The following is a 23,396-nucleotide window of genomic DNA, read 5'->3' as shown; positions in this document are numbered from 1 at the left end:
TACCTAGGGACCTATGTAGGTAGTTTGTCGTTTAAAGGAACCCATGCGATTGGGTAGAAAGACGAACGAGCCCTTCCAGCCCCCTACCACGAAACAAATATGGCCTACGTGATGATTCTGTAAAACATAAAACTTGGAGTCCTAGAGAGATCGACCGAGAAGGATTCTAGACGGACTGTCTTATGTAGTATCTGCGACCATGATTCTCACCACCCAGCCTTAGATACATATGTGCTAGGTACCTACGCATCGGCACATGTCTCAACGATCTGACGGCACAGCGCGACGGTACCAAGATGTAACGCACCCCCCGTCTACCAGTAGACCGGTACCCCCGCGGAACAAGTAGCGACGTGAGCAAGCCATACTTGCGCGCTGCAGCCCACGACGCGGTAGTGCACATCTTTGCCCTATGCCGTAACACTTCCCGCGTATCGACCCCACACCTCTCCGACTGACTGACACGCAGTTAAAGCGAGAAGGAATCCCTCAGCATACATGCAGATCTCCGAACAGGATGGGAGAGGCTGCGTCAATCGCATTGGTTCCCGCCTCGCCCGATGTGACTTCGCCGACCCATTAGGCGGAGGCTGACTAAAGCAGCGAGGTCTGTAAGAAATCTTTATAACTTCAGCCTGGGCTGCTGTCTCCTCCTTACCTGTCTGACTTCTCTTGGATCCGCTTTTCTTGCCTTGTCTTCGATGTGAAGACAGTCAGTCAGTCACCTATGCCTATACTTCTGTTAGGGGTCGAGTCAGGATGAGCGAGAACGCAGTGGTGCCGAAGCTGCCCGCCGAGAATGGCATACACGTACGGAGGACGGCCATAGTGATGCCCTTCATCACTTTCATGTTTGTGGTCGTGAGATTCTATTGTAGGATCTACATAACAAGACGGCCATGGGCTATCGATGACTGTAGGTCTTGTCTCCAACATTCAATTGGGATTTCTCTTATTAGGTGGAATAGATGTGGTGGCAGCGACGATGGTCAGTATTATCATCCATGCCATACTAATGGGCATCGCCACCTATCACGGTATGGGCCTGCACATATGGCAATTTACACCGGAACTCAACTCGGAATATTATCTCTGGATCGGCATCTCCTCGGAATTCTACGTGACGAGTCTAGCCGGCTTCAAGTGCGCTCTACTCCTGCTCTATCTGCAGCTCTTCGGCATCAATCGCAAGTTCAGAATGGCATGCTATCTCACCATGTTTTACACGCTCGGCTATCTGACTTGCAACGCCCTTACCGAGTTTTTTGGTTGCCACCCTATAGCGAAAAAATGGGATGACGACCTTCCCGGATGGTGTATCAACAGAGTTGTAGTAAATATCATTTACGGAGCTGGCCACATGACGAGCGACCTCATTATCGGCATCCTACCCCTGGTAATGGTATGGAGGTTACAGTTCCGAACGACGAGGCAGAAGATTGGGCTCAGCCTCGTGCTTAGCTGTGGTCTTGTGTGAGTAAACTATGATACCCCTTATAAAGTGTCACTGACGGTAAGATAGTGCCTGGGCTGTGGCCTGTATCCGCTGGGCGTTCTCGACGTACGACTCGTTATCCTATGACCGTCCTTGGTACGAGTCCGATGTTTTCCATTAATCCTCTAATTTCAATTCCTGTTTCTCCAACCTTGCGAGTCATTGATATGATACCAGACCACAATACGCCCGATCACTGCTAACTAGCATTATAGGTGGTCCGGCATTAGTTTCACCTTCTCTATCCTTGAGGTGAATACAGGACTTATTTGCGCCTGCACAGCGACCTTCGGTCCGTTATTCAACAGCTTCTCTTCACAACTTAGATCGTGGTCCGATCGAGCGACAGCGAGTTTGCAGAATAACTCCCAAAAGGCAACGGCGAGCTGGCGTAGTTCTCGACACGACAGGGACCAACCTACTTGGAGACACAATAGTCTCTCCGGCGACTTACCCCTGATGCCGCCTGTTGCCCATAAAAAAAGCCACAGCAATAGCTTGGAGGATGGTTCATACCGCATGGAGTCAATTGTCACCTCAAACGCGATACCACCGTCAAGTGCCAGGTTAGATGACGAATTTGCTCAGTTTGATCTCCAGGGGCTGCAAGCGCTGCACCTTGACGATGGGAAGATGGTGTAAAAGATCAAACATCCCCGTTGACCAAGTAATTAATCCCAGGGCTAGGGATCCTATGATTTCATCCGCTGACGCATGAAATATCATTAGATCAGCTGCGACACCGTTCTGCGCTTCGCCTTAAGGCTTCGATGCGGTGTGACATAGCTAAGCCGGGCCATGCCGTCGTCGCCACTTGTATCTCACACCGGCAATTATTTTTAGGGGTGATATCTAGTATATTTATCCACCACTCAATCAGAATAGCGCAGTGAGGATTAGAGACAGGCTTGGAGGCGCTGACGGTAAGGAAAATAAGGAATCATGTCGTCAATTCTATGGATACCCCTTTTTGTTAGTGGATTAGGGCGGTAAATTTAGGTTCAAAATATATACATAGTATAATGGTAATGGATAATATTATGTTTAATATCTTCATGAATTGAATCGAGGTTTAAATTGTGATGCTGAGTGAAATTTGCTATTTCAAACGATTTGAATGAACGGTGCGTATGGAAATGAAAATATACCGTATTAATACAACGCCAACTTAAATAATGCCTAATGAATATGACATATTAAGCAGTACGATAATAATTTTAAGCAGTACGATAATAATTCAGATCGGATCTTGAATTAAGATATATTAAGATAACACAATACCAAATAATACTTAAATGCATTTTTATAACAAATTCCCGGGTTAATACCTATGCATTTCCCTATGTGACTTGAAGGCCAGTTCCAATGCCGTACAGAACGGTACCTGTTACGGATCCATACTATGCATGCCAAGACTTTTCATCGTTGAGCTCTTTTCTCAGTTGACCTGAGCTCATCAACCTAACAACCACGATACACAGCTATTTTATAAACGAGATTATCGTTTATTTAAAAGTTTAATTCAACCCGTATAATCCAAGGCGTTTAAGAATTCACCAAAAATACGTATATTTCCCTACTCTAGAATGTTGCCTCCAAGTCTTACTAACATGTCATAGCTCACTCCTGGACCATAGCTTCTGGCTCATATGAATGAGGGAAACCAAGGACCCTGGTAGTACACCTGCTGTTCGACTCTAGTATACTTTCAGCTCTTCAACTAAGGGGACGCAGTTGGGAGACATAGCAGCCTGAGATATTGAGATGCGGCCACTGCTGCGACAAGTCGCCGCGGCGCCTTTCCGCTCTAAACCATGCCACGAGCTGCTGAGAACACGGGAACTCGATGCCCTACTACTACGGTCTAGCAATGCGCCCATCTCCCAACCCGCAATGCGGAGGCCGACCCAGCTATCGAGGATATGTAATGGCTGTCGCCAGATACGACAGTACAGTAGCAACGCCGCAACTACCACTATACCGCTGAAGGAGGAAGTGAAGGAGAGAAAGGCGAAAAAGTCAGATCCTCTACGCATCCTATTCTGCGGCTCCGATGAATTCAGCTGTGCCTCCCTCGAAGCGCTGCACCAGGAGCATGTACGCAACCCGGCGCTCATCCAGTCCATCGACGTCGTGGTCCGGCCGGGTAAGCGCACGGGGAGGGGAAACAAAATCATCCAGCATCGTAAGTTACCATTTCTCTATTCTCATACCTATTTCAGTCGATACCGTCTAGCACAACAAGGTTATACACGTATTAACCAGAAGATCTTATAAAGCACCGATTAGAGACCTAGCTACGAGGCTAGGCCTTCCGATCCACGAGAGGGATACTTTTACAGGATGGGATGTGAGCTTAGTATTTTCTTGCATATACCTAAATATACTCACCTTCTTCCAATCCCTTATATGTAGGTATGTATGACATGCATCCATACTTACACATCCTAGATGCCCCCTCACACCAACCTCATAATCGCCGTATCCTTCGGCCTCTTCGTGCCCCCGCGTCTCCTCCGTGCAGCTCAATACGGAGGTCTAAACATCCACCCATCTCTCCTGCCCGACCTGCGCGGGCCCGCCCCCCTGCAACACGCCCTGCTCGCCGGCCGCACCCACACCGGCATCAGCCTGCAGACCCTCGACGACCGAGCCTTCGACCACGGCCTGATTCTCGCGCGCACGCCGCCCCTGCCGATCCCGTCCGATACTAACTACGCGGCTTTACTCGCTTATGTAACGCCCCTAGCCGCGGAGTTATTGGTGCAGGGTTTAAGGGACGGGGCACATGTCCCGCCGCTAGAGGAGGCGGCGGAACACGGCCATGGGCTAGAAGAGAGTAAGAGTCAGGGTCAAGAGGTGATAGAAGTACCTGGAAAACCAGAAAATCTCCTCCACGCGCCTAAAATCACAAAACAAGACCGCCAGCTCCGAGTCAGTAACCTGCCATACTTATGGCGGCGGTACCGCGCGCTAGGCCCGCTGTGGTTCTGGGCGCGCGATCGGCAGGGTGTGCGGAGGCGCGTTATTGTTGACCGAGTTGCTGGCGAAGACGCTACGCTATCGGATGTAGCACTTACGTTCACGCTTCCCGCGGATACGAGTCCCGGCTCTGAGTTTAGTTTAGATGAGAAGCAGAAGAAGACTCTGGTCCTTGATGCGGCTGCGTATGCTGCAGCAAGTGGAGTCGGACCTAGTGTACCGCGGCTGGTAGCTTTTGAGCAGGATGATGCCGCTACTAGCGTTAACGGTAGAGGTATTAGTGAGACGGCAAACAGTGCCGAGCAAACCCATCTCGTGCTATGGTTCCCCGAGGGAGATAGCGGCGTGTGTTACTTAGGACCCTACCGCATCGAGATGTTAAAGGTTGAGGGTGACAAGGCGAGACCGGCGGCGCGGGCGCTAAAGGATTTCCTTGTCTCAGTGGAGTTGTCTGAGATTGAATGACGGAAGATAAATACGGGTAAGTAAGGGGGAATGGTTGTGGGCAATAGCACTTGTGAACCTGTATAGCATCAAGTAAATCACATAGCAGAACAGGGAACAGATATCAAAACAGATTTATTAGTACATGACAAATAGTCTAGGTTCCTTGTAGAACTAATCTCGACACATAGTAGTAATACATTAGTGATAAGGTTCTTTCCATCAAATCACCATCATAACAGTTGCGCCGCCCGCCGAATCTTGTCCGGGTACATAAGGTAGCTAACACGGAAGGAGACGTACTCATGTCTCATAAACCCGCCAAAATCCTGTCCTGAGTTCCAGCCAGCTTTACAGCAAGATAGTTCCCATGAAATATCCTTCATAGTAGTTTCGTCATAGTCACACATGATAGTAGTAATTAGGAGGGATGGTTGTAGTAGTGGCCGGAGTCCCGATGGGACAATCCCCCACTTGTATATGGTCCGAGAAGTTTTTTACTTTTGCTCGTCCGATGAGCTTCCCGCGCTGGAAGAAGTCTCGATCTTGCTGAGGACATTTTCATCCTCAACCTCAGGCCCGTGAAGACTTTCCTCGAATACGGGTTCGGGTTCGTTGATCTCAAACTTAGTCTTGAGATCTGTGGAAAAGCTACTGCTGTTGGAGGGACGACGAGCTTTGACAAAGTTGAAATCCTCGTCGACGACTTCAACACCTTCCGGGCCCCTAGAATTGTTCAGTTAGTAGAGTTGCATCAACAATTTGATATCATGCTCTGTCGATGGTAACGGCAATGATATATAGGAGGGATAGGCTTACCAATTACCCTTGCCCCCGCCGTTCTTCTTGGTCTTCTTTGGGTTGACACCACAGAAACCATGCTTAGCGAAGAACCTGGGAACGCCGTCATGAGGGACAGCAGTTCCCTCAGCAAGGCCAGCGTGGATCTTGTCGTTGAACTTGTGAGATCGAGTCACTGCAACGATGACATAAGTTAGCAGATAGTTCATACAGCATGAGAGATGCCCAATTATCATCGTAGACAGGTAATGTGTCTTAGGTTTACTCCCTAAGAGACGTTGGTGTTGTTTGTCGTTCGACATACACCATAGCAACTGATGGAAGGGCACGTCACACGAGGATCATGCGGGGGTTGAGGAGAATAGAAGATGTAAGCTGGATTAAACCTACTTTTGATGGAGAGGTTAGGAGGATTGTAAGATGAGAGACTCGGATGAGTTAACAATCACAGATGGATGCTGATGATGAGCTCTGATATGGTTCACGGAGAGAGAAGGATCAGAGAGAATTCGAGAGTGGGAAGAGAAGTAGTATGTAATGGAGGAAGAAAGTTTGAAGAGATGAGGAGGGCGAAGATCAAGTCAAGGTTGTCCGGTTTGAAGCCTAGCGGTAGTGGTACAGCTGGTTAAGATTAAAGAAGAGTGGATGGATTTGATCTAATGGTGGGGTGACTATGGTAAGTAATTAGTTCAAGGAGGAATTGGGTTGCATTAATATGTCTTTGGCCGAAGTGTTTATGTATGTAGGTGTTGGTAGGTAGGTAGGTAGGTTAGGTAGGTATATATGTATATGTATGTACTCAGTTGGAGATATAGAAGTTCAATGGATGGGCAGGGTCTTCCCTTTAAGACATCGGAGATCAATTAGGAGGACCCTCTCTTGAGTTCTCCGATGTGTCGCCTCGTGTCCCCTCTCGTGTGTCCCCCTTTGAATCGAGTCAGAATACATGCTCATACATATTACTCACAGTCGATACTGTGAGGTGGATGAGGTGGATGAGGTGGATGAGGTGGAATAAAGTGGAATAGGTACAAGCTGTTGCAAGATTGCAAGGGAGGCACGCGAGTTCTCGAACGACCTTCATCCATTGCGAACCACTACATGAGCTGATCTTTTTTGATGGGGCAATTGAGAGTCGACCAGTCGCGTGACCGATTGACGCAAGCTTTAATGTATGTACATACATAACTTTAAGGTGCTTTAGCGGATGGTGTGAGCGAATGATCCTATTGGACAATTCCCTCGCGGCCTTCGCCGTTGAAAGAACAAAGAACGGCAATCAAACCGTCTAAAAGAAGGTTCAAGAATCTTCTCCAAAAAGGGGTCTGCTGCCCATATCAGTAACGTACAAACGTACACTACATACACGTACTACATTAGCGTCAGTATATAAGACCTTAGGACCGTATTGATACCGTATATTCACGGTATAATTGTCTGAATAGTTGCGCATCTCAGTACGAAAGAAAGACGGTAGCCAAATCTACCAACGGTATTGCTTTACAACGGTATTTTTAAGGTTAAACGTCGTCTCGGATCAACGGTTTTTCTTTTGCGAATGGTTTTTTTGGACCAACGGTCTTTTTGCGGTCCTAGTACGGTCCGGGAAGGTGTAATAGGTAAAAAAAATATATATACTACTGTACGTACTTACTATGTTACATACCTCTACATGTAAGGATTGAAGTAAGTACGTATAATAGTTAGATTTAATAGGTATTGTTTTACATTCGAACATGTTACGGCTACGGCTACGGCTACGGGGTTACTATTCAAATACACTATTACATACATACAGGCGCGTATAGCCTGCAATTACTTGGATATATAAGGTGGCATTCGCAACTTCCTGACTTAATTACATACTAATATTACACCTTCCCGGACCGTACTAAGACCGTTGGTCCAAAAAAACCATTCGTAAACATATAAACCGTTCAAATAGCCAATCAAAAATATACCAATTGTATATACAACGAAAGTTATAATAAGACGTTCATGCATTCGAATAGTATTAGAGCCTCAAACGGTAGATCTACGGTTTAGTCCTTACTTACTGTAAAAGTACGGTACTTAGGCCTTATATCCTGACGCTAATGTACAAACCCCAACAGACTTGGAAGCGGCGAGATACCATACTTTAGGTACCTTCGACTGTTTCAATTAGCCCAGCGACCGGGAACGATTACCGAATATCTTAGCGGGGCGAGGTACAAGGGTATCCCTGACTTGCTTTGCAGAATCATTGCGGCATACGATACATACATACATAGAGTTGAGAAGCAAACAAGGACCAATGAGAACGTAATCGGCTGCTAGAATTAGGTAAGTTGAAACATTAACAGAGTAATCTTCGCAAGTCTTGGGTGCTTTGTCGATCTCGAAATCTCGAGAATTTACCCGCTCAATCCGGCCCCAAAAATTACGGGTGCCCAGCCCAACCAAGCTGCCAACTTCTTCAATACGAAAAACACAACCGGCTCAATTCGTGATTCCGATTACATCATACTATTGCATCATGTCTATTTTGTTGGGAACCTTTTTACCGTTCCTTACATCCTTCCAACTCTGGTAAGTTCAGCCTCAGGCACGCAGGCACGCAGACATACAACAGCGAAGGAAACAAGAGTCCAGCCCTGAGCGGAATGAGACACACGAAAAAGAACACATGCAGGTTTATGTCACACGCCCAGAAAACGGAATGTAAAGACCCACTTATACCCCAGGTATTTCCACAATACTGTATTCCGTACCGGGTACCCTGCGTAACCTTCCCCTACCTTTCTGTCCCAAGCGATGATGAGCGGCTGCGTTATAATGCGGGGAAATCCACATTTATTTCTTATTCGCAGCTCCCTTATCCGCCCCTTTGAACTGTCTGACTGAGCAGCTGCAGTTGTTTCTTTACGTCTGTAGCGTAGTCAGCAGTGACGCCTCGAGGACAAATACAGCATAGTTGTGATATCTATATTGCCTACCTCAGGACAATGGTATTATTTGTCTATGTCTGCCAAGTTGATAAGGAAGTTGGACTTCTACTAGTGTATTACTATTATCATCTCTATGTATTGACTTCTCCCTCGTCCCTTTTCTATACCCTTCATTGGTTAACAAAGCATATCTTCGATCGGCATTACTTACCTAGCACAAGTAGATTAATCAAAGGAGAGAAAGGCGAGGCCAATTAAATTCAAGACCAAATTTTGTATTCATACCTAGCTATGACTACTATATGAAGACCAGCACTTATGTACCTATCTCTAGTAGTAAAACCACTGATTATGTCTTCTCGGCTCCCCTAAAAGTTGAAGCTGGTGAAGCGACATCGGATGTGCAATTTGGTCTTTTAGCTTAAGATGGCGAAGAATAGAAGCTGGGAAGCTTGTACCATCTATTGGCAATTCCATATCGCGGAATCCAACGTCGTGATAGCCGGTATTCTTGCGCACCGTCTCAGTCCAACAATACATAACCCTTGGCTCTAAATCAAGTTCCCAAGTACCCCGCCACGTAATAGTGCTAGCACTTCCATCATCGTAATAACGAAAAAAGCAACCGTAGCTTGTTCTGAATCCATTCCAAATTTCCATCACTCGGAGAGCAGGCATATTTCTCGCGGCGATACCCGCGACATAAAGTAAGCCGTTAACCTCCTCTGACGATTGATACGGATCTAGAAGTTTCGATGTAAGAGCTATAGTTTTTAGTTTATGCCAGGTCCAGTTTGTATAAGCTAGGGTTGACGGCCAGAATGGTTGGAAGAAGTCCTTGGCATCCACTATGAAAGACGCAGACAAGTGCTCCAGATTTAGACTCTCTCTAAACAAGGTCATAGCGATCTCAGGATTATTCGCAGCACATACTCGATTCGAAGCCATAAGGGAGTTGCGGTGAAAAGGGTCTTCGAAAATGGTCAGTTGCTTAAGTGTTTGCGGAAGGTTATTATCGGAAAGAAGCCAATGGCCTGCACAACTGAAGTTAGAGATTTATGAGTCTATAACGGAGTGAATTCTTGCGATATTTAAAAGGAGTGATGCCAACTTACGTTTCTCCTGCAAAGTTTCAAGGACGTTACCTGCGCTTTCTGGTGGTTCGTAAATAATTCGTTCCAACCCAACCAAGCTTCCGAAAATTTGTGCGATACGGTCTGAGGATACACGAGCATAATACTGTCGACGAAGAAGAAACGTAGTGACTATATCGACTTTAGGCATATCTTCTGTTGCTGTACCTTCCGCTTTTATCGCCAAGTCGTTACTAGAGCGCGATGAGGCCCCCCGAGAAGGAAAGGCGCGACCAAACGTCGATCCGGACAGCATATTGTGATTAATGGTAAACCTAACCCTCCTGAAGGATTCTGAGTACGGATCATTCACAAATCTTAGGTCAAACTCGTTATCGCACAGAGACCACGCGGACAGCTCAAGTGTCAACCCTTCCTTGTTCAAATCGACGGGCCTTTCCCAGGTGCTGAGTATTCGGAGGAGCCTCTCAATTGTATTGAAAAATTCGGGTTCATCTATAAGACTTATAGGGGATCGAAATCCGGGGTTGTCGTCGTCGTCAAATTCCGCCCTTAACCAGATATGCTTCACTAGCTTTCTCCTCGATCCTTGTACAATCTGAGCGAAACTCTTCAAACGCCGGGACGACAAGAGAATCCGCTCGAAATGCTTTTTCTCGAAGACCGACTGCCACTCTTTAGAGACGGTAGCGTATTCGATTGTCATCTCCGTCGAGGAATCAGCCACCATTTCTAGTATTGACAGCCGAACTTCGGCTGGGAGAGTTACGAAGTCCATTTTTATCTTGCTTCAAGTTATCCCACCTGGATACAATGTTGTATTTGACCACAGCAGGTATTGTAAGAGAGTGGCCGAGGAAGCAGTTTAAATTAGGTAGATTACATCAAAACGGCCGTGCGTAACGGGTAAAGGATCGTGTGTAGGCGGATGAATGAAATAAAAGAAACGTGGCACTGCTTATTGTTTAGGTTAGGTACCTAAGTTATCCTTTTGCATAGCGGGAGTTTCGTATATACTTCCTCCTAAAACCATCATCATACTAATAGACTCGTGTTTAAGAAAGAGGCCTCAGAAAGCTTCCATCTCAAACGATAGCCAGAGCTTAATCCAAGGCCCAAGCAACGGGGGTGGTCATTACACGTAGCTAAGGTAGTCAGACCAGAATATTCTTACCAGCTAAATTAGTTTTTGTACCTTAATAACTTCCAGGTTATATAGTTAATCTTAATCATAGAAGTAATATGAGTATCTCATCATATCATAATATCATAGCTTCTGCTTATAAGGTAAGATTGACTAAACGTGGTTAAAGGTTGTTGCGGCAGTTTTGCCCGACTTTTAAAAGGGATGTTGTGTTTGGCCAAGGTATTTCTTAATTAGGCAATTTGTCCGTGCATTCCACTAACGTTTGGATCCTAGGCTTTTTATTGGTCAAAATATAAAGTTAAAGTTTTAGTTATATAATTAACGTTAAATTAATTTTAATATAAATATTTTAAACGATATATATTTTTGATAAAAAAGATAAAACGGTATATATTTTTAATAAAAAAAATAAAATTTTTAATAAAAAAAATAAAAAAAAGATTAAAAAATAATTATAGTTTTAAGTTTAAATTTTATATATTTAACTTTTTTTTTATATAAAAATATTATTATTTATTATTATTATATATAAGTTTTAAATAAATTAATATTATTTAATTTTTTTAATATTAATGTATAAAAATATAATATTTATTAATTTATATATTTATTTTTTTAATTTTTTTTATTTTTTAATATTATTTTTAATATTATTTTATTATTTAACTTTTAAATTTAACTTTTTATTAATGTTTTTTAAAATTGTTAAAAAAAAGGGATAAATTGGTTAAATTAATAATTTTAAATTATAATTTTTGGAAAAGATTTTTAAATGGTAAATTTAATATTGTTAAAAAATTAATATTTATAAATTAGTTTTTTATATTTTTTTAAAAATTTTAAAATAAGTAATTTAAAAAAATAAATTTTAAAGATAATAAGTTTAATAGATTTTATTATAATTGTTTTGCTAAATTATTTAATAATAACGGTATTATTTATTATTAATATTGTTATAAATATTGATTATAAATAAATATTAAAATAAAAGGTTAATGTATAATAATGTTTTTATTATGGTTTAATTTTTAGCAAAATTAAAAATTTTAAAAGTTAATAATTAATTATTTGGCTAATTTTTTACTTATAATTTATTGGTTAATTTAATTATTTTTTTTTAATTTTATAAATAATTAAATAAATTTTAAAATAATTAAATTATAAATTTACGAATTTATTTATTTAGTAATTTAAAATATAGTTTTTTAATTTTAAAAATGTTTAATGTTATAATAATTTAAAATTAAACAATTTTTAATAGGTTATTTTTATAATTGTTAAATAATTAAATTAAATTGCGTTTTTTGGCAAATAATTTAAAAATTAATAAATAATTATTTTTAATTTTAAAAATTAAAAATAATAATTTTATAATAATTATTATTATTAATAAATTTTAATAAATAAACGATTACATTTATATAACGAATATTATTAAATTATTTAATATTTAATAAATATATGGTATTATTATTTAATATAAAATAATTAAAGGTTTAAAATAATAAATAAATATAATTTTTAATTATAAATTATAATATTAATTGTAATTTAAAGTTTAAAAAGTATTTTTAATTGTTAAAATATTTAATTATATTATAAATTAATATAAGTTTATTATATTATATATTAAAATATATTTTTAAAGTAATTAATAAACGGGAAATAAAAAAGTATTATAATATAATTTTATAATTAAATTTATTTTAAAGTATAAAAATAAAACGTTAACAAATTATATTATTAAATTATTATATTATTTTAATATTAATATTAATAAAGTTTAAGTTTATAAGTTTTTTTAAGTAAATAATTTTATAAATAATGTTATAAATTAAAAAGTTTACCAGATTTTTGCTTTTTAAAATATATAATTAATTAAAACGTATGTTAAATATTATTAATAATTGGTAAATAGGAAAAAAAAAAGTAATAGTGTTACTTTTAACCATTTTTAAATTGGTAATAAAGTTGAAAATAAAGTTAAAATTTAAATTTTTTAACGAATTAAATTAAATTTATGTTTTATTTTATTAATTTTAAATTTAAAATATTAATAAATTAATTATTAATTATTTTGAAAATTTTTATTGTTATAATATTTAATTTAATTAATATTTTATTTGGGTAAAAATAATTTTAAAATTTACTTTTATAATTATTTTTATTATAAAATTTAAGTTGGTTTAAAATTAAAAATATAATAAAATAATAAAATAATTAACGTTAATTTTTTATAATTAAATAAAAATGTAAAAAAAATAAAAAAGTAATAAATTTAAAATAAATATATTTAAAATAATTAAATTATAATATTTATTTAAATTTTAAAAATAAATAATTAAAAAAGTATATTAAGTAAAAAGCGGTTATTTAAAAATAAAATAAAAAAGTTAAAAATAATGTTATTAAAAAATTTACCAAATATTAAAAATGAAAAAAGTGTAATAGTTGTTTTTATATATATTAATTAAAAGTTAATAAATATATTAAATTTAAGTTAAATAAATATAGTAATTAATTAAATATTATAAATAATAAAATATAATAAATTTGTTAAAATTAAAGGAAAAGAAAAAAAGTTAATATAGTAAATATTTTTAATTATTATTAAAATAAATAAAAAATGGTATTTGTTATATTTAATATTTATTAAGGAATAAATAAAGTAAATGTTAAAATAAAATAATTTAAAAATATAGTTATAAAATATATTTTAATAATAATATATTTTTATTAAATAAAGTTATTAAAAAATAATTGTTAAAATATAATTATTAAAAAATAACTGTTAAAAAATAATTGTTATAATATAATTATTAAAAAATAAAAATGTATAAGTAAAAATATATTAAATAAGGTAAATTTTTATTAAAATTATAAATATATAGTTATTTAATTATATTTATTATAAAAATAATAGGTAAATTTTATGTTTTTTTTTAAATAATTGTATAAATTAATAATAATATAAATAATAATATTGGTTAAAGAAAAAAATAAAATAAAAGTAAAATAAAAATTTAATTATTATATTTATTTATTATAATTTTATTATATTATATAATAATGTTTATTTATTATATATTTTAATTATTATTTTAAGTAAAAAAATATTTTTAAATTTATTTTAAAATGTTATAATATTGGTTAAAAATTGTTTTAATTAAAGTTATTAATTGGTTAATATTATTTTATAACCGGAATGGTAATTTTAATTTTATTTAATATTTTTGGTTTATAAAAAATAAAATATATAAATTTTTTAAGTTTATTATGTAAAAGAATTAAATATAAGTAGTTATAAAATCAGAGTTTTTTTTGGGTAATTTTTAATTTATAAAGTTTAAAAAAGTATTTAATAAAGTTAAATTTTGTAATTTGTAATTGGTAATGGTAAAGGTAAAAGTTAAAGTAAATGCGGTTTTATTAAATAGTCGTTTGTTTTTTTTAAAAGTAAATATTTTTATTTTAAAAATGGATAAAACGTTAAGGTTAAATTTAAATAAATTAATATTTTACGTTATTAATAAAAATAGTAAAATAATTTATAAAATTTTTATAATTATAAAAACGTTAATGTTTATATAATAAATAATGTTATTAAAGTTAGGAAAAAACTTTTTGGTAATATATTATATATTATTTATTATTTTTAAATTTTAATAATTATTTTTTATAATATTAACGGGTATATTTTTAGTAAAAGTTAAATAAGTTAATATTTTAAAATTTAAATTGTTTATAATTGTATATATTATTTTAAAATTAATATTAATATTTATTTTAATAATTTTATAGTTTAATAAAAAGATTTAAATTTTTTATTTTTTACTTTTTATAAATATAAACGTTATTTAAAAATTAATAATATGCCATATTTTATTTAAAAAGTAAATAATTTTTATATTTTTATTTAATTTAATATTTTTTAAATAAATTAATTTAAAATTTAATAAATTAATATTTTTAATTATTTATTTATTATTTTTTAACTAATAAAAAAAAAGGATTAATTAAAGGTTTACGGTTTTTATTTATTAATTTAAAATAATTATAAATGTAAATTTAAATTAAAAATTATAATTTATATATTATTTTTTATTTTTTAATATAAAAGTTTTATTAATTTATTTTAAATATTTATATATAAAAAGTTAATTTAAATATAATAAAAAATTACCGGTTATAAAATTAAATTAATAAAAGTTATTATATAATATAATTATAAATATATTGCTAAAATTTATATTTAATTATTTATAAATTATTTATAATTATTTATAAATTTTATAAAATAAAAGTTCTGGTATTATTAAATATTTATTAATAATTAAAATATTTATATTTTTTTATATAATTAATTTAATATTAAATATCTTTTTTTTATTATTTTTAAAAAGTTTTATAACTAAGTATATAATGGTATTATTGATTTACATAACGGCATATTTAAATATAATTATTATTTAAAACTATTTTTAAAAATCTTTTATTTTTAAAAATTTAATTAAAATATATAAAATTATATTTTTCTTTATTTTCTTTTTTTTTTTAAAGTAATAAAAAAGTTAAAATATATTTTTATTGGTAATATTATTTATTTCGGTTTAAAAAACGTTAATGTGGTTAAAATGGTAAAAGATAATATTAAATATTATGGTTTATTTTTTATTTAAGTTTTTTTTTTTTATTAAAATTACGTTTATATTAGCTTAAATTTATTTAAAATAATATTTAATGGTTATATAAATTGGTTAATTGGTTATTTCTGTAAAAGTTTTAAAAATTGGATTATTATTTATATTAATAATTATATTTTTTTAAATTTTAACGTTTTATATATTTTTTTAAATTTTAATATTTTATATATTTTTTTAAGTTACAATATTTTATGCATTTTTTTAAGTTATAATACTTTATATATTTTTTTAAACTTTAATATCTTTTATAATTAAATTATTTATAAATAATAGTATAAAATTATTATTTATTTTTAATATTTAACATAATTAATTATTATTAAAGATATTTAATTTAATTTTTTAAATATAAATATTATTATTAATAATTTTAATAATATAATTTTTAATAGTTAAAAAATTTAATATTAAAAAGGTTATGTTATTTATTAACTTTTTATAATAATTTAATTTCGATATAATAAATAAATTATTTATTTTAATAACGTTGTTAATTTTAAAATTTTATATTAAATATAAAATATTTAGTTTGAAAATAAATATGTTTATTACAAACATATATTTAATATATAAGTTAATAACGCTAGTAAATATATTTAATTTTTTAGTTTATTAATACTTTTTTACTTTTTTGCTTTTATTATTTTTTTTTATTAAGTTTGGTATTAATATTATATATAAAGACTTTTTTAATATTATTTTACTTTATATTTATTTATATATTTTAAACTTTTTTATTTTATATGGTATTTTTTTTATTTCTTTTTAACAAAGTAAAATTATTATTATAAAATTAAATTTAAAGTAAAAAATTACTAATAAAATTTTCTTAAATATTTATAATAGTTTTAAATTTAATTATTAAAAAATTTTACTAAGGTATAAATAATATTAAATAAATAATAGTTAATTAACAATAAAAATTTTTATTTTAAAAATTAAAAAAATATTATTCGGTTAATAATAAAATATATGTATTATTTTGTTTAAAAATATATTAATAAAAGCGTTATTTATTTAAAAAATTTCCAAACTTTATATAACGGTTAAATTATTTTTTAAGTTGTATTATTATATTAATAATAAAAACGTAATTATATAAATATATATTTTTAAATATAGGTCTGTAATAAAAGTAAATATTATATATATTAAATTTAATGTTTTTTAATAAATAAAATATATTTTTCTTATTTACCAGTTTTATATTATCGTTTAATGCATTAGCGGTAAGTTATTTTAAATGTGGTTATTATTAATGTATAATAAAATATATAATATTATAATAAAGTTAATGTTATTTTAAAATTAAATAATAATATATGTTATAATTTAAAATATAGTTATAAATTTTAAAAAAAAATAGTTTACGTTTAAAAAAAATGCGGTTTAATATTTTAAATATAAAGTTTTTTGTTTAATTAATTTAATTAATATTTTAAATAAAATCGGATTATTTTTTTAATTTTTAATAATAAATTATAAGTATAATTAGTTTTTAATAAAAAAGGTTTTAAAATTTTATAATATAATTAATAATATAATGTAATAATATTAATATTTAAGTTATAATTAATATTTAAATAAAGTTATAATTATAATGATATATTATTATAATAATTTTATTTTATTTTATATAATTATTAACGCGGCGTTTAATACAAATAACGCCTTTTTTATTTATATATATAATAAGGATTTTTTTTTAAAAAAAGTTAAAATAATATGTTATACTTTTTTACTTAAGCCTTTTATTTTTATTATTTTGGAAATATTTATAATAAATAGCGATATATTTGTAAGTTTATATAATATAAATAATAAAGTGGTTTTTATTTTCGAATTTTAATTTTAAGGTATTTAAATTATTTTATAAAGTTTTAAGCATTTTAATAACCTTTAATTTTTAAAATCTTTTTTTAATAATGTTATTATTAAAATTTTTTTAAAAATATTTATTAATATATTATATAAATTTATTTATATTTTTTTAAATATTAGCTTTAATTAACTAGTTTAAAAACTTATTTAAATTAATATTTTTATAATATTAAAAAAAGTTATATAAGTAAAAAACGTTGCGGTTATTTATTTTTATAAATTTAAAATAATTATTTATTAAGTTAAAAGTTTTGTTTTTTATAATTATTTAAATAAATTTATTAAAAAAGGCTTATATATAAATATAAAACTATTTTATAATTGTAATAAAATTTTGGTTAATTTATTTTTATTAAATATAAAATTTATTAAAAATATAATTATTTAAACATTGTTAAAAATTTAATAAAAACCTGTAATTTTAAAATTTATAACTTATTTAAATATGGATAAAAAAAGATATATCATTAAGGTTAATTGTAAATTAAATAAAGAAAAATCTGTATTTAATAATAAAATTTTTAATTTTTTTATAAGTTTAAATTTTTTTTTTATTAAAAAATGGTTATTATTTATTAAATACCGAAATTTCTTTTAATAATTTTTTTACGTTGGAATTTTTAACCTTTTTATATGTATAAAATTAATTATTAGTTTTTTGCAACTATTTTTTAATTATAGATTTGTAAATCTTTTAAATTTAATTAAAAAATAACTTTTTTATTTATATTATGTTAATGTAAAAATTATTATTTTTAAAAATATAATTAAATATAAAAAAAAAAAATATAAAATAAGTAATAATTAAAACGTTATATTATCGCAATTTAATTATAACTTATTTATAATAAATAATTAATTAAAAATAAAATAAAATAATAATAAAAATAATACGAAAAATCATACATTTATAGCTTAAAATTAAACTTTTTATTAACTTTAAGATTTATTATTTCTTTAACATCTTTAATAAATAAACTGTTTAAATTGTATAAAAAAATTTAAATAAATGTTATTGTAAAATAGTTTAAATTTTAAAAGTTTAAAAATTATAAATTTAATAATATTTAAAAATATAATTGGTTATTATAAATCTTTTTTATAATATTTTTATAATAAATTTTATTATTTTTAAATTTAATTTTAACAAATTTTTAAATAAAATGTACTTTTTTTATATTATTTATTTAATTATTTATTATAAAAAAAAATCTTAAAAACGTTATAATTAAAAAAATAAAATCTTTATTTTTTTGTTTAAATAAAGTAATAAAATTGTTAGAAATTTTATACTTGTTATTTTTTTTTCCGTTATTAAAAAGTAGAATATTTTTTATTTTTTAAAAGGTTTTTATTTAAATTTTATTTTTATTATAATTTTTAACCTTAACTTGGTTAAAGCTATTAATACCTTTAAGTTTTATAATATGTAAAAGTTTATTTAAATTTTTAAAAATTAGGTTTTCGTTTTTTACTACAAAAACATAACTTGTTTTATTAGTTGATTTTGCGTTTATATTTGGTATATAAATAACGTTTAAAAAAATATTAAAAAGTAAAATTTTTTTTTTATTTTTTTATATATTTTAAAAATTATTGTTTAAAAATATGTTATAATAAAAATAATTATTATTTTTTAATTATAATAGTACTTTTATTATTATAAATTTGTAAAAATTAAAGTAAAAGATTAAATTTTTTTTTTTAATTTTTAAAAATTATATTAAATAACGTATATATTTTCGAGGATATTTAAGACGTTTTGTGGCAATAATTTGGCAATATAAAGCATATTATTTATAAAAATAATAATATATTTAATAACTTTTTAATAAAACATATTGGTTAATTTATTATAAAAAAAATTTAATATAAATTTTGTAATTATTTTAAACATATAATTAAAAATTATAAACTTTTTTTTAAAAAATTATAATTTTTTAATATATTTAAGAAAAAAATAAATATATAATATATACATTATAATAAATTAATAAATTAATAGTAAATGTTTTTTTATAATAATAATGTAATATTTATTATATATTTAAATTAATTTTAAATTTTAAAAAAAATAATTAAAATAATTATAATAATATAATTTTTTATTAAAATTGGTAAAATTATAATTGTAATTTTTTTTTAAAAGATTTATATATAGTTTTAATAAAACGAAAAGGGAAATTATTTAATAATATATTATTTATTTTATTTTTAAAATATTAAATAAAATATAAATAATATTAATTTAAAAATAATTTATTAAAATTTTATATTTTATTTTAAAAATTTAATATATATATTATTTTATAATAGTTATTAATAGGTTAAAAAAAAAACGCGTTTTTAATTTATTTTTTTTATATTTAAAATTAAGGTTTATATTATTTATAATATATTAAAAAGTAATAATAAAATTTTATGTATTATTTATAAATATTTTATTAAATTATATATTATTAATTTTAACATTTTTAGGATTATATATTAAGGAATATAGTTTTGGATTATTTGGTATAAACCAAGTTTGCCATTTATAAGTGTTAAAGATGGTATTATGGATTAAATGGGATTTAATATAAATATTGTTAATTTATATATTAAAAATATTTTGGATAAAAAAATAAAACGGGGTATTATTTAATAATAGTTATAAATTAATATTGGTTTATAAATGTAAAGTATTGTAAAAAATAAAAAATTAAATGGTATTTAATAAACGTTATATTTAAAAGATATTAATTTTGTTTAATTAAATATTATTAATAAAGTAAAAGGTAAAAGGTAAAAATATATTATTTAATATTTTTTTTAATAAAAATAAACGTTTATTATTAATTTATATTATTAAAGGTATATTAATAAAAGTATAAGGTTAAATAAAATAAAGTAATTATAATTATGTAATATGATTATTTTTTGGTTAAAAGTTATAAATAATATGTAAAATAAAGTAAAGTGGGAGTTTAAGGTTAATATAAAAATAAATAAAATTTTGTTATATTAAAAAGTTATAAAATATATTTTATTAAATATTTTGCGTGGTATAAAAGGAAAGTTATAAAGAAATATAATTTTATTATGTTAAATAAATATAAAAAATATTATGTGGAATATTTTAGGTGGTATAAAAGGGAGGTTGCGTAAAAATATAACTTTATTATATTAAAGGTATATAAAGTTTTAAAGGTTAAATATTTTAAATATTATAAATATAAGGTTATAAAATATAAGTAAAATAAAAAAGAAGTTAAAAAGTTATGTAAAATAAAATAAGATTTTGTTAAAGTAAAATGGGATTTTGTTATGGTAAAATAAGATTATATTATATTAAAAGTATATTTTAAAAGTTAAATTGCGAAAAAATATTATATTGTAATTATTTTATTTTTTTTGGATTTTTTATTAAAGATATATGTTTATTAAATACCATTTTATTATTATTTTTAACGTAATTAAAACGGTATTTTTAAAGATTATTTAATAATAATTAAATTTGTTATATAAAAATATTTTTATAATTTTTAAGTTTGGTAATAAAAATAAAACGAGTAATATATGTGTTATATTTGTTAATATATTGTTTACGTTATGTTAATTAAATAATAATATTATTATTTAATTTAATATTCCTGTTTATATTGTTAAAATTAAACGGTTGGGATAATTGGAAATTTATATTAAAGTAATTATTATAAGTTATATTTAATTTATTAAAAATAAAAAAATATTTAAAGTTAATTTTTATTATATGGTAAAATATTAAAAAATTTTATAATATAAAAAATTAATTTATTAATATTTTATATAATAAGAAATAATTTATTTTATTAATTATTACGTTTATAATAATTATATTTGTAATAATTATATTTATAATAATAATTAAATAAAATAATATATATAATAAATATTATTATAAAAAAAAAGTTAATAAATAAAAAAATTATTAAATTATATTATTATATATATAAATTAAAAATTCTTTTATTTTTAATATTATTTTTAATAAAAATTTTATATAAATAATTTAAATAATATTTTATTAAATAATATATTTTTATATATTTTATTATATAATATATTTTTATATATTTTATTATTTAATATATTAATATGTAAAAAAAATTATTATATTATTTTTGTTTATTTTTTGGAAAAAAAAATTAATTATTTGTTATTTTATAAGTTTAAAGTTAAAAATTGTTTATATAATAATAATTAAGTTTATATTAATGTATAAATATTTATAATAATATATTATTAAATTTAAAAAATTTTAATTTATTTTCGAAATAAAAACTTTTTTATATTATATTATTATATTAAAAAATATAAAATTTAATATTTTTAATTATATTAAAAAAATGAAAATAATAATAATTATATATGTTTATATAATTATTAATAGGTTTAATTTTATAAAAAGTAATAATATTTTAATTTATAAAATTTTAAATTTATAAAATTATTAAACTTTAATAAAAGATAATTTAAATGTTAATAATAATTAATAAATGTTAATAATAATATTATTAAATAATATTTAAATATAAATATTAAATTATATTTTAAAAATTATATATATATAAAAAATTAATTTAAAATAAAAAGTTAAATAATTTAATAATGGTTAATTTTAAAGTTTAAATTTTATAAGTAAAATAAATTAATTGTTTTTTTTAAGTAAAATATGTAATATTTTTAATTTAATTATTTTAATTATAATTAATAATATGATAAAAAAGTTTAAAAAATATAAAGTTTTTATTAAATTTTAATTTTATTTTAATTTATTAATTAAAGTTAAAAGGTAAAAACTTTTACGTATATAAATATATAGTTTTTATGTTTTTTTTTTATTTAATAAAATAGTTTATAAAAAATATAAATGGGTTTTAAAAGATAGTAAATTTAGTTTATATAATAATAAATATATTTATTATATTGGTTAAATTATTAAAAAATTAAAAAGTTTTTTAATTATAAAAGTAAATTATAAATTAGATATATTATTAAATAAATGTTTAATATATGTTATGGTTATTAAAAAAGGATTTTATTTAACGATTATATTAAAAACGTTTATTTTAAAAACGAAAGTTTTTTTTTTATAATTAAATAAATAAATTTCTTTATAATAAAAGTTAATATAATTAATTAAAAGGTAAATGCTTGTACCGGTAAACGTGTTAAAGTTAAATATAAAAGTTATATTTAAAGTTAGAAATTTTATAAATTAAATAAAATTGTTTAAATCGGTTATTTTAATATTTTTACTAATGTTTATGTATAAATTACTATTAATATTTAGTTTTAATAATAAATTTAATAATAATATTAAAATTAATATAAAAAATAATATATATATTAATTTATTTCTGTTTAAGTAATAATGTATAAAGTAAGTTTTTAACGTAAAAATAATTATTTTTAGAAAAGATAAAAATAAAAAAAAAAGCGTTAAAAAAATAAAAAAAATTTTTTATTTATAATATTAAATTTAATTTATTATAAATTTAATTTTATTTAATATTTGTAATATAATTTATTTTAATTTAATTAAAATTAATATTTTATTTTAATTAATTATTATATATTTAATACATTATTATTCTAATATATTAATTTAAATATATAACTTTATTTTAATATTAAATTATTTTTTAATTTTTTACTTTTTTTACAACCTTTTTTTTTACTATAATAATTTATAATATATTAATTTTATAATAAATATATGTTTTAAATTATTATATATAATCTTTTCCTTTAACTTTATTAATTTTTAATATACTTTTATTATTAAACATTTTAATTACAAAAATGAAAATAATTTATTATTACAATTTATTTATTTTAATAAAAGCTTTAATTATAATTTAATTATTTATACTTATTATATTATAACTGGTAATA

The 23,396-nt window shown here is 26.5% G+C and overlaps 4 protein-coding genes across 4 annotated transcripts; 2 read left to right on the top strand and 2 right to left on the bottom strand.

The window, feature by feature from the left end:
- Nucleotides 1–893: 893 nt before the first annotated feature.
- Nucleotides 894–2,576, top strand: F4817DRAFT_332199 (uncharacterized protein). Its single transcript, XM_049302626.1, has 3 exons — nucleotides 894–1,473; nucleotides 1,523–1,591; nucleotides 1,711–2,576. The coding sequence occupies exons 1-3, from the start codon at nucleotides 911–913 to the stop codon at nucleotides 2,135–2,137; spliced, it is 1,059 nt and encodes a 352-aa protein (XP_049160973.1). The 5' UTR covers nucleotides 894–910; the 3' UTR covers nucleotides 2,138–2,576.
- A 387-nt stretch (nucleotides 2,577–2,963) lies between these two features.
- F4817DRAFT_44752 (Formyltransferase) lies at nucleotides 2,964–5,136 on the top strand. Its single transcript, XM_049307486.1, has 4 exons — nucleotides 2,964–3,061; nucleotides 3,115–3,680; nucleotides 3,775–3,845; nucleotides 3,947–5,136. Exons 2-4 carry the CDS (start codon nucleotides 3,260–3,262, stop codon nucleotides 4,940–4,942), a joined length of 1,488 nt encoding a protein of 495 aa, XP_049160972.1. The 5' UTR covers nucleotides 2,964–3,061; nucleotides 3,115–3,259; the 3' UTR covers nucleotides 4,943–5,136.
- A 282-nt stretch (nucleotides 5,137–5,418) lies between these two features.
- On the bottom strand, nucleotides 5,419–5,931 carry F4817DRAFT_357608 (uncharacterized protein; the record flags this gene model as incomplete). Its single annotated transcript, XM_049305940.1, has 2 exons — nucleotides 5,419–5,647; nucleotides 5,741–5,931. 2 exons carry the CDS (start codon nucleotides 5,929–5,931, stop codon nucleotides 5,419–5,421), a joined length of 420 nt encoding a protein of 139 aa, XP_049160971.1.
- A 3,015-nt stretch (nucleotides 5,932–8,946) lies between these two features.
- F4817DRAFT_44729 (uncharacterized protein) lies at nucleotides 8,947–11,067 on the bottom strand. Its single transcript, XM_049307485.1, has 2 exons — nucleotides 9,768–11,067; nucleotides 8,947–9,686 (listed from the first exon to the last, which is right to left on the bottom strand). Exons 1-2 carry the CDS (start codon nucleotides 10,522–10,524, stop codon nucleotides 8,983–8,985), a joined length of 1,461 nt encoding a protein of 486 aa, XP_049160970.1. The 5' UTR covers nucleotides 10,525–11,067; the 3' UTR covers nucleotides 8,947–8,982.
- Nucleotides 11,068–23,396: the final 12,329 nt, after the last annotated feature.

The sequence above is a fragment of the Daldinia loculata genome, assembly GCF_022478755.1.
Source record: "Daldinia loculata strain CBS 113971 unplaced genomic scaffold F4817scaffold_13, whole genome shotgun sequence".
NCBI classification, from domain to species: domain Eukaryota; kingdom Fungi; phylum Ascomycota; class Sordariomycetes; order Xylariales; family Hypoxylaceae; genus Daldinia; species Daldinia loculata.
The sequence above is the reverse complement of the archived record's forward strand: the minus strand, read 5'-3'. Positions and strand labels throughout refer to the sequence as shown.

Excerpts from the sequence above, each read along its gene's own strand:
- F4817DRAFT_332199 (XM_049302626.1), top strand. The coding sequence starts at position 911 with ATGACTGTAGGTCTTGTCTCCAACATTCAATTGGGATTTCTCTTATTA. Across the intron at positions 1,474-1,522 it reads GTGCTTAGCTGTGGTCTTGT|TGCCTGGGCTGTGGCCTGTA; the intron begins GTGAGTAAACTA and ends ACGGTAAGATAG. Across the intron at positions 1,592-1,710 it reads TTATCCTATGACCGTCCTTG|GTGGTCCGGCATTAGTTTCA; the intron begins GTACGAGTCCGA and ends CTAGCATTATAG.
- F4817DRAFT_44752 (XM_049307486.1), top strand. The coding sequence starts at position 3,260 with ATGCGGCCACTGCTGCGACAAGTCGCCGCGGCGCCTTTCCGCTCTAAA. Across the intron at positions 3,681-3,774 it reads AAACAAAATCATCCAGCATC|CACCGATTAGAGACCTAGCT; the intron begins GTAAGTTACCAT and ends GATCTTATAAAG. Across the intron at positions 3,846-3,946 it reads ATACTTTTACAGGATGGGAT|ATGCCCCCTCACACCAACCT; the intron begins GTGAGCTTAGTA and ends TACACATCCTAG.
- F4817DRAFT_44729 (XM_049307485.1), bottom strand. The coding sequence starts at position 10,524 with ATGGACTTCGTAACTCTCCCAGCCGAAGTTCGGCTGTCAATACTAGAA. Across the intron at positions 9,687-9,767 it reads TGAAACTTTGCAGGAGAAAC|GCCATTGGCTTCTTTCCGAT; the intron begins GTAAGTTGGCAT and ends TCAGTTGTGCAG.